The 12,441-nt window shown below is 36.9% G+C and overlaps 1 protein-coding gene across 5 annotated transcripts in view; it reads left to right on the top strand.

The window, feature by feature from the left end:
• The window catches only part of TANGO2 (transport and golgi organization 2 homolog), a 41,795-nt gene extending 33,588 nt beyond the window's left edge, over positions 1-8,207 (top strand). For 4 of the 5 annotated variants that reach the window (XM_027813947.2, XM_055703896.1, XM_005445214.4 and 1 more), the window contains exons 7-9: positions 576-729; positions 3,462-3,566; positions 5,368-8,207. In XM_027813947.2, the coding sequence (XP_027669748.1) occupies positions 576-729; positions 3,462-3,566; positions 5,368-5,488 (380 nt within the window). In that variant the 3' untranslated portion in view covers positions 5,489-8,207. The remainder of the gene's footprint in view (positions 1-575; positions 730-3,461; positions 3,567-5,367) is intronic. The other variant, XM_014285100.3, reaches the window with a different exon arrangement.
• The last annotated feature ends 4,234 nt before the right edge of the window (positions 8,208-12,441 follow it).

Below are 12,441 nucleotides of genomic sequence, written 5' to 3'. Positions count from 1 at the left end.
GTGTTGGGGGGGGGGGGGGGGGGGGGGGGAGGGTTTGATATTGCACCTGATTTCACTCCAAAGTGTACATTGTGTTAATAAGAGTGCTGAAAATCAAATTCATCTAATTTTAGTAACCTTAAGGCAATGATGCTCAAAACTGGGGATGTTGGGGTTTTTTTGTCGTTATGTGTTGGCTTTGTGCCCCCCCGCCCCCCCCCAGTGAAACAGTCTGACGTAGTGGTCTGGAAGAATTGTTGAGAAATGGTTACGTTATTCTGAGTTACACACCTGGGAGACTCTTACTATCTGAAGGAGTGTTGTATTTATTTTATCACGTGGTATACATCTTGGATACATAGTTTGACCTCACTTATTTTTGAGGCAAAATAAAAGCTGGCGATAGGATGAATAAGCAAATTATCGTAAGAGATTCATGATGGATCTGCTGTTAGTGTTTGGGTTTGTCCCTCAGAGAAGGGGATTTGTGTGGGATAAGATAATTAAAATATTTTTTACATAACACATAAGCTCTGGAGCAAAGAAAATAAATTTAATAAGTTGTTTGGGCTTTGTTTGGTGGTGTTTATGTATAGGAATATATGGATTGAGTAATTCTTTGTTGGATACACCATGGAAGAAGCTACAATATGGGAAGCAGCTTTTCACAGACGTGGTCAAGAGAAGTCAAGACCTTACCAAAGAAGACTTGGTGCAGGAGCTCCTTACAGTGATGAATAATCAAGAACCGTAAGAACATGATACTGCATTTTGAGTAAACTCTGGCTATAACCAGTTAAAAATTACATATAGCAACTATTTTGACAGAAAAGAAACTTCAGCCTTATGTTAACTGACTAAAGCTGGGTAATGAAGGACAAAAGTAATGTTCTTTCTCGCCATGATGACTGACTTTTAACAATATTGATATTTTTTTTAAGCAGCAGACACAGTAAATGTTATTACTGCAGTCTTGGTACTCATAGACTGTACACTGATTTCTCTGTGCCCTTTTAAGAATTGCATTTCTCTTAGAGTGACGAGTGCATGTTGCTTGCTGTAAGCTGTGTGGAGGTTCACTGTAGGATAAGGTTCAGTTTCTTACTGATTACAGGGTAAGTGCTTGTTTACATGAGCAGGTTTGTGTTATAGCTGCTAGCTGTTCTCTGTTGCCTCCCAGACTGTATGTAGGCAGAGGGCAGAGAAGGAAGCTGTTTTCAAAGTAGAACCCACCTGCCTTCCTCAAAAGCACAATTGTTTTAAGTAAAGTGGCGGAAGTAGATGATGAAGTAAAAGCACAGTTCAGCTGTAGGCCTCTGGATAAGGAAGTTCCCAAGAGATGAGTTTGAATATCTAAGTGAGGTTCCTGCACTTGTGACATGAGCCCATAGGCTAGATGTTTACAAGTAAAGGAAATTGATAACATGTCATGTCCAGACATGGAGCAGGGTAAAGGAGGTGCTGTGGTCTGAATTAATACAGTTCTTCACTGTCCAGTAACTTCCGCGTTTAGCCTGACTTTTACCTTTCTAGGGGGTGATTTGTGTTGAAGCAAAGCTGTTTCTGGTATATAGATCCAGTTTCCTAACTTCATCAATTTTAGTGCCAATATTCATGTTTGGCATTTTTCAGTGGTTCAAATTAGATGTTTGTATAAGAGCTGAGACATCTGAGTGATGAATAGTAATTAGGAAGCCATCCTAATAACTTTTATAATCTGATACCAGATCAAGCCATTTTCCTTAATTACTACCTTTTCTACGAGTAAAAAGACAAAGGTGTAAGATATAGTACAGCCCAAATGATCTTCCCTTAATGGTCAGTAATCCAGTATGATCTCATCTGAAACCATCTGACTATAAAATGGAAATACTTAATTGCAAAAAGCAATACTTAAAACTAAGTCCGTAATCTGTCCTAAGTATAGTTCAAGATGAAATGATCTTTTCATCATATGAACACATGGATATGCACTAACTTTGGACTTGCATAACATATCTTATTGCACGTTACTTTAGGATCACTCTGTGTGTTACAGGAATTAAGTGAGTGCAATGGTTGGTTTACTCTCAGAATTCCCTTTTTTCCTGCTGGATACAGGGTTTTGTCTTTTACCCCTTCTCTTCTGCCTCAGCCCTGCCTTTGACTGTGATCTCAGGGATATACTGCAGCTCCTTCCAGTCTCATTAAAACTGCTTGGGGTCATTAAGCTGGAGAGCCACCTCTTGTGCAGAGTATACAATTGCCAGTGGTAGAGTATGAGAGGTGACGGCTCTCACAGGTTCAAGGGCCCTGCTGTGTGCCTTCGCTGTAACATTGTGGTGTGGTCCAGCCCTGTGCCCAGTATGGAAGTCAGAAGAGCTTAGTTGCTCCACTCACACTAGAAATGCACTTATTCTTGCTTCTCCCTGAAACATCCACAGATCTTCTCCACCATGACAACAAAGAAAGTGATCCCAGTTAGGTTAAAAGGTTGGTTACAGAATAACAAACTGCACAGTCTCCTCCAGAGATCAGGATGAGCTCTGAAAAAGGGGTTGAATTCATCACTTTTGTTCTGCCCTCTTCCCCAGACATTCACTGTACAACTGATAGGCTGCTGAACTATTATTATTTTACAGGTACAACTGGGCCTGTGCAGGGGGGCAGAAATGGATCTATTTCTTGAAGATGGAAGAAACTTAAAAATCAAACACAAAAATGTGCTATAACAGTAGTTAAATTGGACTTTGATAAATAAAATTGGAAAGTGTAATTATTGAAATAGGAAATTGTACTTGTGGCTAGCGTTTGAGAATATGTTCTGGTGGTGTGAATGGGAAGCCGGAGATGTAGGGTTGCTGCAGTAACATTTGTGACCTTAGCATTTCTTCTGTGGGGTGCTGATGCTTGTTTAATTAAAACAAACAAAGCTTGATTTCCTTTATAATAAAATTACATTTCCAAATCTCTTTCAAGCTTTGATAGGAATATATTTCAAGAAATTGGGGCACCAGCTCACGTCCTCTGCTGCACCTTCACAAATTTTATTTGAGGCTTGTCCTAGGTATTTTCCAGGTATTCCAAATAAGACCAAAGGAAGCAGAGAGGTCTGTCTTCGACACAGAAAGCACTCTGGAGTCTTAACTGGAAAAATGCTGGTTTATCTGATGTACCTCAAATTACTTGATCATTAATGTTCTAATTGAAACTAAATTAGAGAAAGACAGAAATGAATAACAAGGAAAGTGAAAAACTTGTCAAGTTATGAAAAATATTTCTTAAAGCGAGGTGAAAGTTCGAGAGCTTGAAAGAATCTTTTTTAGGAAAGATTTTACAAGCTGTTTTATCTTCTGGCTTTCTTCATGCTTTAGTTTTGCACACAACTCACACTCTACTTCTCAAAAAGTGATTATTTATCAACCACTCAGTCAACACAGCTTGGTTCAAGAGGGATGTGTTAATATTGGAGAATTCAATATTTTTTTTATTACTTTTTCCAGACAATTACCAGACCCTGCGATTGAAGACCAAGGGAAGGATTATGTACGTCCTATATTGAACAAGTATGCAGCTGTATGTGTTCGTTGCCCAGGTTATGGAACAAGGTAAAAAATTCATAGTCAAAACCAGATGTGTACTGATTCAAAGCATCTCTTGAATCTAAGTTATGCTGCTGAAGGTTTTAATTCTATAGTGACTGCTTTAAATTTGTTCAGGTATTAAGTATAAGTAAATTATTTCCTTGCTCAGTATTCTGGTGTCTTAGCTTTGCTACATATGAGCACTTTAAGCACACTTTGTGATTCATCTTTGGTGGGGAGTGTGACATAGCTTCAGTTTGTCCAAGACAAGGTAATACACTTCTCCTGGTTCCCCAGTATAGTAGCAGATCAGACCATCTCTAATTTCGACATAATCAAAACATGAAAAGTTCTGCAATCACGGTTTTAGAGAAGATAATAGCATTTTTGTGCTATCTGTGGAATTACAGAACACATTTCTCTTTCAAGACCAAGTGTAGTGCCACCTGCACAGCTAAGTTAGAAGTTTCTTTAGGCATCTCATTGTAATATGTAGCTGCCATTTTCATAGATGAAAAACCTATTACTTTTGTTCAAAAGAACATGTATTTCTGTTCTTCCCCTAACTGATGCTGCTGTTCTTACTGAGATACTCTCACTTTCTGCTCAGGCTGTTCTACCAAAGCTGCAAGAACAACAGAATAATGCAATGTATCTTGCATTTAATTCTCAGTGGGAAAGAATTATAGGTGAACCCTGTTGCTGCTGGTGGGGAATTCCTACTCTAAAGTTTGCCAATGATTTTGTCAGATCGGTGTCTCTGGCGTATCAGCTGTAGTGTTTCCACTGTAGGTGTAAATCGATAAGCAGAGAGCACGTGCTTCTGTAAGTATGTTAGGTTGGTATTCTAAGAAACCATTGCAAAACCAGAGTATCTCTATAAAATGTATTCAAAGAACACTTGAAATATGGGATAATGAAGATTTAAAATGGTAAAGAAGCATCTTCCTCCCCTTCCTTCACAGGTTGCAGTCTGGCTGTTTCAAAGGAAACAGGGATAACAGTAGAAATACTGACTTCATACTGGTGAATTAACACTGTATCTCGAGTCTTCCCTCCTCCTGTAATTGTATGCTCAAACTTACCTTTCCCTTAGCAACATGGGTTAGTGAATAGGAATTGTTAATGAGGCCTCAAGATATTCTTCTGAGGAAATTAAGCCCTTTTTTATATGAGTGAACAACTGTGAAATGACTTCAGGATGGTGAAAGATTCCAGCTTCTGTCAGTCATCTCTCTGGCGGGATACTGCAGTGTCCATAGAGAAATGACAGCTTACACATGACAAAATGGCATAGATGCATGAATGGAATCTGCTTTTCCTGAAAACAAATTTCCCTTTTGGAAGGTTGCTAGAGAAAGAAAGAGGTTTTCTTCTGTGATTGTGCATCAGTGTCCTGTGATGATGATTAGCGATGTTTAAATCTTAATGGACAATTGATTTGAAAGGAAAGAATGAAAAAGTACTGTTAACAGGAATAACCCAATGGGGTACATGTAGGCTGTGAAGAAAAACTTGGTTTTATGCTACTTCTGAATGGAACACTTGGCACTGGAAAAAGTTTGACCTGTTATCATATTCTCTGTAAATAAGCAGCTATGTGTCAGCTGCTGCAAGTATATCGGGGAATCAGAGCAGCAGAGTGATGGAAGAAGGGACTCAAAATGCCCATTTGAACTTGCTAGGGCGATTTCTGCCCTGCTAGCGTGGTGATGATGTGGTCAAGAAAAAAAAAAGAGCTAAAACCTTTGGGGATGAGGGATGGGACCCCGCAAACTTACGTAACGGACACAAGGCTTAACCCTCTACCCTTATGTTGTTTCAGGACTAACACGGTCATTCTCATTGATTCAGAAGGAGAGGTTACTTTCACAGAGCGCAATATGATCAATGCAGATGTCAACCAGTGGAAAACAAGCACCTATGAATTCAAACTGCACACTTAACAACTTTCCATTTGAATGGTTTGTAATAACAGCAACAAGAGAACAAGCCATTAAGCTCTAGTAAATGTTTTGTGCTAGCTCCACAAGCTGAAAATAGCAAGGAAAGCAAAAGTTTAAATAAACTGGTAGCACATTACCAGGCTTACAAATCCTTTGGATAAAACCAAAAGAAGAAATTGTTTTTACGTTAAGTAGCAACTTGTAATCAGAAATAATTTTTTAAATATCACTCTGCCTCCAGGACAAGGCCATCTTTGCCCAAGACAAAGTCATTGCTGTGTTTTTGGGTTAGTTTTTTTAAAGATGTTTTAAACATCTTAAAAATAGACTCTTAAACATGTTTTCGTTTCCAAGGAGGGGAAGTATTTGCTGCTTTTGTCGTCCTGTGTGAAGGTTTTACTAAACTTTGCTTTCCCTTCAACATACGTTTTTAAGACTGTATAGCTGATGGCAATGTGTGTTGAATGATGTATGTTATCTTTGTAGCATTAAGTACTTCAGTAACTTTTCAGTGGTATCACGGTGTAGTGTTCTGCTTGGGGAGCTCAAAGCCAGGGGGATTCTTTAACTTTGTTTTCCTATAGACAGTACAGCAATATATCTTATTTCTAAAACTTGATTTGAGAGGAAACTTAGTTCAGTCTTTCCTCAGTTTTGCTGAAAAAATCTTGGAGGCAGAATTGCTTATCATTGACCAGAATAAAATTATTTGCATAGTGACATCTTGTTTCCAGATAGACCAATATTGCTAATTAGACTTACTTTCTTCCCCAGCAGGCAGGTAAGGAATAGGTATCTGTTTGCAAACAGAAGCTGAATATGAAGTTTACATATATCATCTGGTTTATACATGTGCAATTTTGGCTTAATTTGTTTATTGGTATAATATGTTAAAGCCTGAAGTGACTGCTCATGGATTTTTAGTAAAGATAGCTATTTGTTGTAAGGTGAAATTACTGCAGTCATACTGCTGAAAAAGTTGGGTATTAAGATGCACTGCATATGTTCTAACATCTGTGAATTAAAAAGCTATTTAAATGCATGCTTTCTTCAATTATTCAGTGCCAGTGTAGGTGATAGAAGATTCTAGCTAATACCAAGATATTTTAAAACCCTGAGTTATTTTGCTGCTATTGGTGTTCTGCTTTGACTTATTTTTAATGCTGAATATTAAGTTAATAATGGATCACTGCTATTTTTTGCTATGTGTGCTGAATGTATTCTTTATACAAGCCTCTGATTATTAATTAATTATGACAAAGTAGCAAGATTTCTGATACTCTTCACAAAGATGTGCAGCTATTCTTCTGTACTGGGACTTGCATGTTCAAGCATTCTCACTGGTGTGTCTGTAATGGAGGCAGCAGTAAATTACACTTGCCATTGAGATGAAGTACTGTGAAAGGCCATTCCCAGATTTCTAATTGCCAGGAGATGCTAAAGCAGCATTTAGTCAATTAATTCCTTTGTATTTGCATATTTAAATAGTTCCTAGATACTAGGACTGCTTGCATGACTAGTCACAGATTGTTGATGCAGTACTACATAAATGACTTTCTGACCACCTTGATTGCAAAGCTGTCAATGCAGTCTTGTTGGATTGTACGTGGTTTCAAAGTTGGAGCCTTCCAGGCTATATTTCTGAGCAGTAGGGAGTAGTTAGCCCTTTTGTATTTGTTATGACTGTTTAAACCATTTATTTGTATGAATAAAAAATGTATTGTTATTTTTAGATGCAAAGAAATAGCCATAGCTGTCTTAAATTTTAATTTGACTATTTCATATTTAAAAACAAAACTCTGCTTTCACGGCTTATTCTTACTGAGAGTTTGTGTGGCAAACTTTTTTGTATCTCAAGAAAAAATTTACCAGTGTATATTTGAACAAGTTATTCTCTTTGAAGACATGACCTAAAGGGCAAGGAGAATGCTTGCCCGCCATTTCAAGCTAAAAGCATTCATAAACCTCAGTTTTTATAGTAGTCCTGTAATAATGAAAAATTATTCTTGTATTTTACATATAGGCAAAAGAAAAGCAAGTCAGAGCTTAGATGTAAAAACAGATTATAATAACACAGTTTGCTTCGCTTGATTCAAAATTCTAAATCTGGGATTTGCTTTTTCTGACAATTAAAATAAAACCCCAAAACCTCTGATGTTAGTTTTTGTTACATCAGAGCAAATAAGTGTGTGTGTGTGGGGGGGGGATTAACTGCTTTTGAAGCTCATGAGAGTTTTGTCACTGGCTTCAGTGAAAACAGGATCAGGACTGCAGTGCAGGTACCAGGTGCTTGTCCATAGAAATGATCACGTATTCGTGAAGTGCATACTTCACTGTGTGCAAGTTATAGTTGCAATAAATCCACTGGAAACAGTAAACTGTAGCTGAAGTTAACAACAACATTATTTTATTTTTATAAATATTTTTAAGAATAAAAGGGGATTTTAAATACCAGTTTTAAAGGATATGAAGGAAAAAAATGTCCGTAGGAAACTACTGCATGGCATTTTACGAAGTTTGCTTATATATAACATCTTTTCAAATTAATAAATTTGCAAGGGATATTGTTTTCTGTCTTTTTCTATCAAAATGTTCGTGGAAGAAATTTTTAAATATCTGTAAAAACTCGAGTGTATTTTTTTGCTTAAAATTGTTTCATAGTAGTTGTTTGTGTGTGTTCAAAACTAGAATCAGAATAAAGTCAACCTGGTGACCAGTCTTTGTCATTAGTCAAACATTAATGCTTGTGCATTTTTGCGTATATGTTTGTTAAATTTGCCTGTAACTTGTTTTGTTTGTTGTGTGTTTTTTCAGTTCTGTGCTGTTGCATGGTTATACTTTTGTCTTATCCAGGTAAGAAATTGGAAGATATCCTTAAAGCTAATAATTCAGGTTTGTGGCATTTTGCTTTGTTTTTCAGGTTAGTAAACAGAATGTATTGACTGGAATGCCCCCAGACCAAGTAATCAGTTCTCTGAAATACTCTCCAGCTTCTGACAACCCTTATGTGCCCCCTGCTTCCCCTCCCAAAAGCAAGTGTCCTCTTGTTACTAGCCCTGGCTGCATTCCTCTCCAAGCACAGTAAGATCAGGTAGAAAACACAAAGGTTCTCAAACACTGAATGTCTGAAACAATGTCTGGAGCATCCCTCTTCCTGTCTTAACCTCAGGGTATGTGGAATCCTCCTTCTCCCTTGCAGACTGGAGTGGATCCTTCAAATCTTAATACCAGAATGTGCCAAGCAAGCCCTTAAAGAGGTGTGGGCATATTCTTGCCTATAAAATGGTGGAGCCACCTCAGAGCTAGTTTTAGCTCTACAAGCAGTGATTTTTTTCAAACCGATAGTCACTTTGAGAAGACAAGCAACTGTATTGTCATTGTTATCTGGGTTGCCATCTTCACCTCTAGGGGAATTCCCAAAATCTGCAAAAGGAAATGCTTTATTAACTCACAAACCTTTAAAGTTGCCACTGCTGATTCTTGTCTCTGAAACAAAATAAATTTGGTCTGGATTGCTGGTCTTGAAATCATGTGATTGCATCAAAGGTTTGTGGCAAGAGAATTTACTAATTATCAGGGACCTTGAAAATTAGTATAATGATAAATACATGTATAAAGTACTTTGAGGAGCTCAGGTCTCCCCCCCCCGTCCCCCCCCCCCCCCCAAAAAAAAATTGTAATAATCGCAGCAGAGATACAGTACAGATAATAGGAAGGAAAGAGCAAACCCAGTGCTTCCTTAGTGAAAAGCCAGAGCCTCTCAAAATGCTACTGAAAGGCAAAAATCCAGGTTCACTGTGCAAAAAGTCTAGATCCTGGGCAAACCTGAGACACTCTTGTTAGACCAGGTTAAGACTACTTAACTTTCTGCTGTACCTGGACATTGCAGTGGAGATGTAATTGTCTCATATCCCTTTTACCAGTAGCTCTAATAAATCTACTCTTAACAGACCAGAAAATGAGTTAGGCCTTTGGAGGTCCTTAGTATTTTCAAAGCTTAACTGATATTTATTGTTAAAAATGAAATATACCAAACTAAATATTCAGACAAAATACTGATTAGACTTGGAATACTGTTTTTTTAGTATCATAAGGAAATAAGTAATTTCAAAACGAACTGGTGAAATACTAAGCAGTAATAGGGCAATAATTAAAGCATCTTACATTTCAAATTTAGCTTGAGGATCTTAATGCACATTTATGGCTTAGCAAGCATCCCTATTTATATGGAATATTAGCTAATAGGAATTAGTTTTGTATCACTCAGATTCATGTAATAGAATATTGTTAATGTTCTTCATCTGATTCATTTTCTGCTGAGAAGTCTTGTTGATAGCTTTTCTGAGGATTTAGGAAATGGTGAAAATAGAATCCATATTGTAATCAACTGGAAAGGTAATAGAATAAACTATTGGAATTACATAACCCATCAGTGTGATTCATGCTGTGAATATAAGTTAAGGTGAACAGAGTGAAGAAAACATTGAATGTATAAAATACATACATGAAGTAACTACCTCTGGAATATCCTGTATCTAGAAATTAAAAACTGAATGAAGAAGCAGTATCAGACCAAATTTAATGTACCTTTTAAAACAGAAGGCATAAGGACTGAACTTAAAATCTTAGGTGAGGAAGCAATATAAGAATTAATGTAAAGTTTTGTATTAAGATAGATAAGAATTACAAATTAAGTCATATGCAATATGAATGAGAAAGGAGAATTTCTCTGCTGCTTTGTTAAATTTTTGTTTCTTTCTACTAGAAAGATAAATGGAGAAAAACAAATGCAAACTAAAAACAGATCAGAAGTTGGAGAAATGAAGTGGAAGAGAAGGCCATACTTAATTTAACAGAGAAAAGATATAATGAAGAAAACCTGTTACATTGAAAGATGTTCTGAAGGTTATCTGCAGAAGCTGGAATGGAAAAGGTAGTGGCTTGCTTTACGAGTAGACAAAGATAGACAGTGTAGCTTTAAGACATCCAGGCTACATCAGGAATATTTTCTGGCACTTTATTCTAAACGTGAAGTTTTGGGTGGCCTAATGAAGCTACTGTTTTATATAGTTATAAATATATACTATATAATTTTTTTAGATGTAGTTTATACATATTTACATATCTAAAATTTATGTACGAAGCATTTGGTGGGGAATTCAGAATCATCATCAGAATGGAGTATCTGTTCTATTACAACTTGCATTCAACCATGCCAAAAAGGTCATGCTACATAGAGAGTTTTGTTGTGTATTGCTAGAGAGTCTGTGTTCTTAAAAGTGGTTGTAACACAAAAGTAAAACAAAGAGCAAGTGGGATTTCAAAGTTGAAGAATACTTGGTAGTGACCTCAATAGAGGCATTAGGTTTAACAAGTGAGTAAAACAAAAGAACCTCTATATTCTGAATATCTTTGTTAAAATGACACCTTTCTCAGCATGCTTTTCATTTCCATCCCATTTTGTGATTTATCTTATTGTCTTTCTTTGTATCTTTACTAAATAGTAGCTTGAATGATTGCATTACTTATTAAAACTTTAGTATTTGCATTATTAAATATTTGTCTTGGTAGGCAAAACCTTTGTTTTTCTTAAAACATTATAAAAATGTATGTGAAGTCCTTATCTTTCTCCTGAAGAGTTTGAGCTGGAAATGGTATTCAGTGATGTATTCTGATTTTTAAAAAAAACCTAACGAACAAAACCCAACACCCCCCTAAAAAAGAAAAAAAAAAAAAAGCAGCACTCTGAACTAGAACAATCCTGTGCACAGATCACAAAGTTTCCACTGAAACTATGTTACATAGGTATGGGATTTGAATTTCTTTATATGTTTTTAAATAGCATAGAAATAACTGATGAAATTAATATATGCAGAATATAATATCTATGAAATGATGCTATTGTATGCTTGGTCTCTCCAATTATGCTTACATAGAAGTAACTTAACAAAGAATTTAAACACATGTATAAGCTGCCCTTTGCATGAGGACTTAGTATATTTAGTCCTCATTTAACTTGCTCTAAATGAATGGGAGTTCAGCACATTCTTGATAATCGTTATATGCATAAATATTCTCAGTAAAATGTTCTGGAATGGAGGTGGTTTTATGAAACTCATTCTTTTTGTGGCCTCTGAGAACAGTGCCAGATGCAGTGGGGTGCCTTACAAGCTTGTCTCTGGTGACAGAGGAAGTGTTGTCAATGGATATCTCATCTGACATGCCAGTCCTTGCAGGCACAGAGCCAGCCTTGGTCAGTAACTTCCCAGATTGTGTAAACACATTGATTGCTTCTGTTCAGTGGAGGAAACCCCATCACTTTTCAGACATTAATTAAGACAGATTAAATAATAAACTAGAGAATACGTGGAGCCTGTAGCGTCTCTTCTTGTGGTACAACATTATAATTAGTATTCAATAACTGAGGCTTTTGCCTCTCATTAAAAGAATGTGCTCTTCCAAGAAAAAGGTGAATGAAAAAGCTAGGTTTTTTCCCTTCCCTGCATTATTAGCTCTGCTGTGCACAGCTACTGGAAATACCACAGAGCCAAGGTCTTGATCAAATGCATTTGTCCATCTCATGTTTGTCATGTCTCACTGGAGTGGCTGGCATTTAGAGAAGAATTAACTGTCCTTTCAATTACAGATGGCTCTACATTAGTACCATAGTTTGATTAGTAGTGCCCTTACATGACTTTTCAGATAGTCCCCATTTACTGTGCTTTGGCTCACATTTCAGGGTGATCTCGGATCCAGGGGACTGGGCTGTTTTCAGATGGATTGGAACTGGTACTTGTGCTTCAGGAATGTGCTAAGTGTACCCCAGCAGGTAATGGGTTTAGCCTGAAGCAAAACTGTCTGAAAGGCACATAGCATGGAGCTCAAGTACTTGGCAGCAGTTGTTTTGCTGCAGAACTCTGCTTATGTTGGTCTGCATCACGTACAGATGTAGC

This window comes from Falco cherrug, chromosome 1 (genome assembly GCF_023634085.1).
Source record: "Falco cherrug isolate bFalChe1 chromosome 1, bFalChe1.pri, whole genome shotgun sequence".
NCBI classification, from domain to species: domain Eukaryota; kingdom Metazoa; phylum Chordata; class Aves; order Falconiformes; family Falconidae; genus Falco; species Falco cherrug.
Note: the sequence above shows the minus strand (reverse complement) of the source record. Positions and strands in the feature narration are given on the sequence as shown.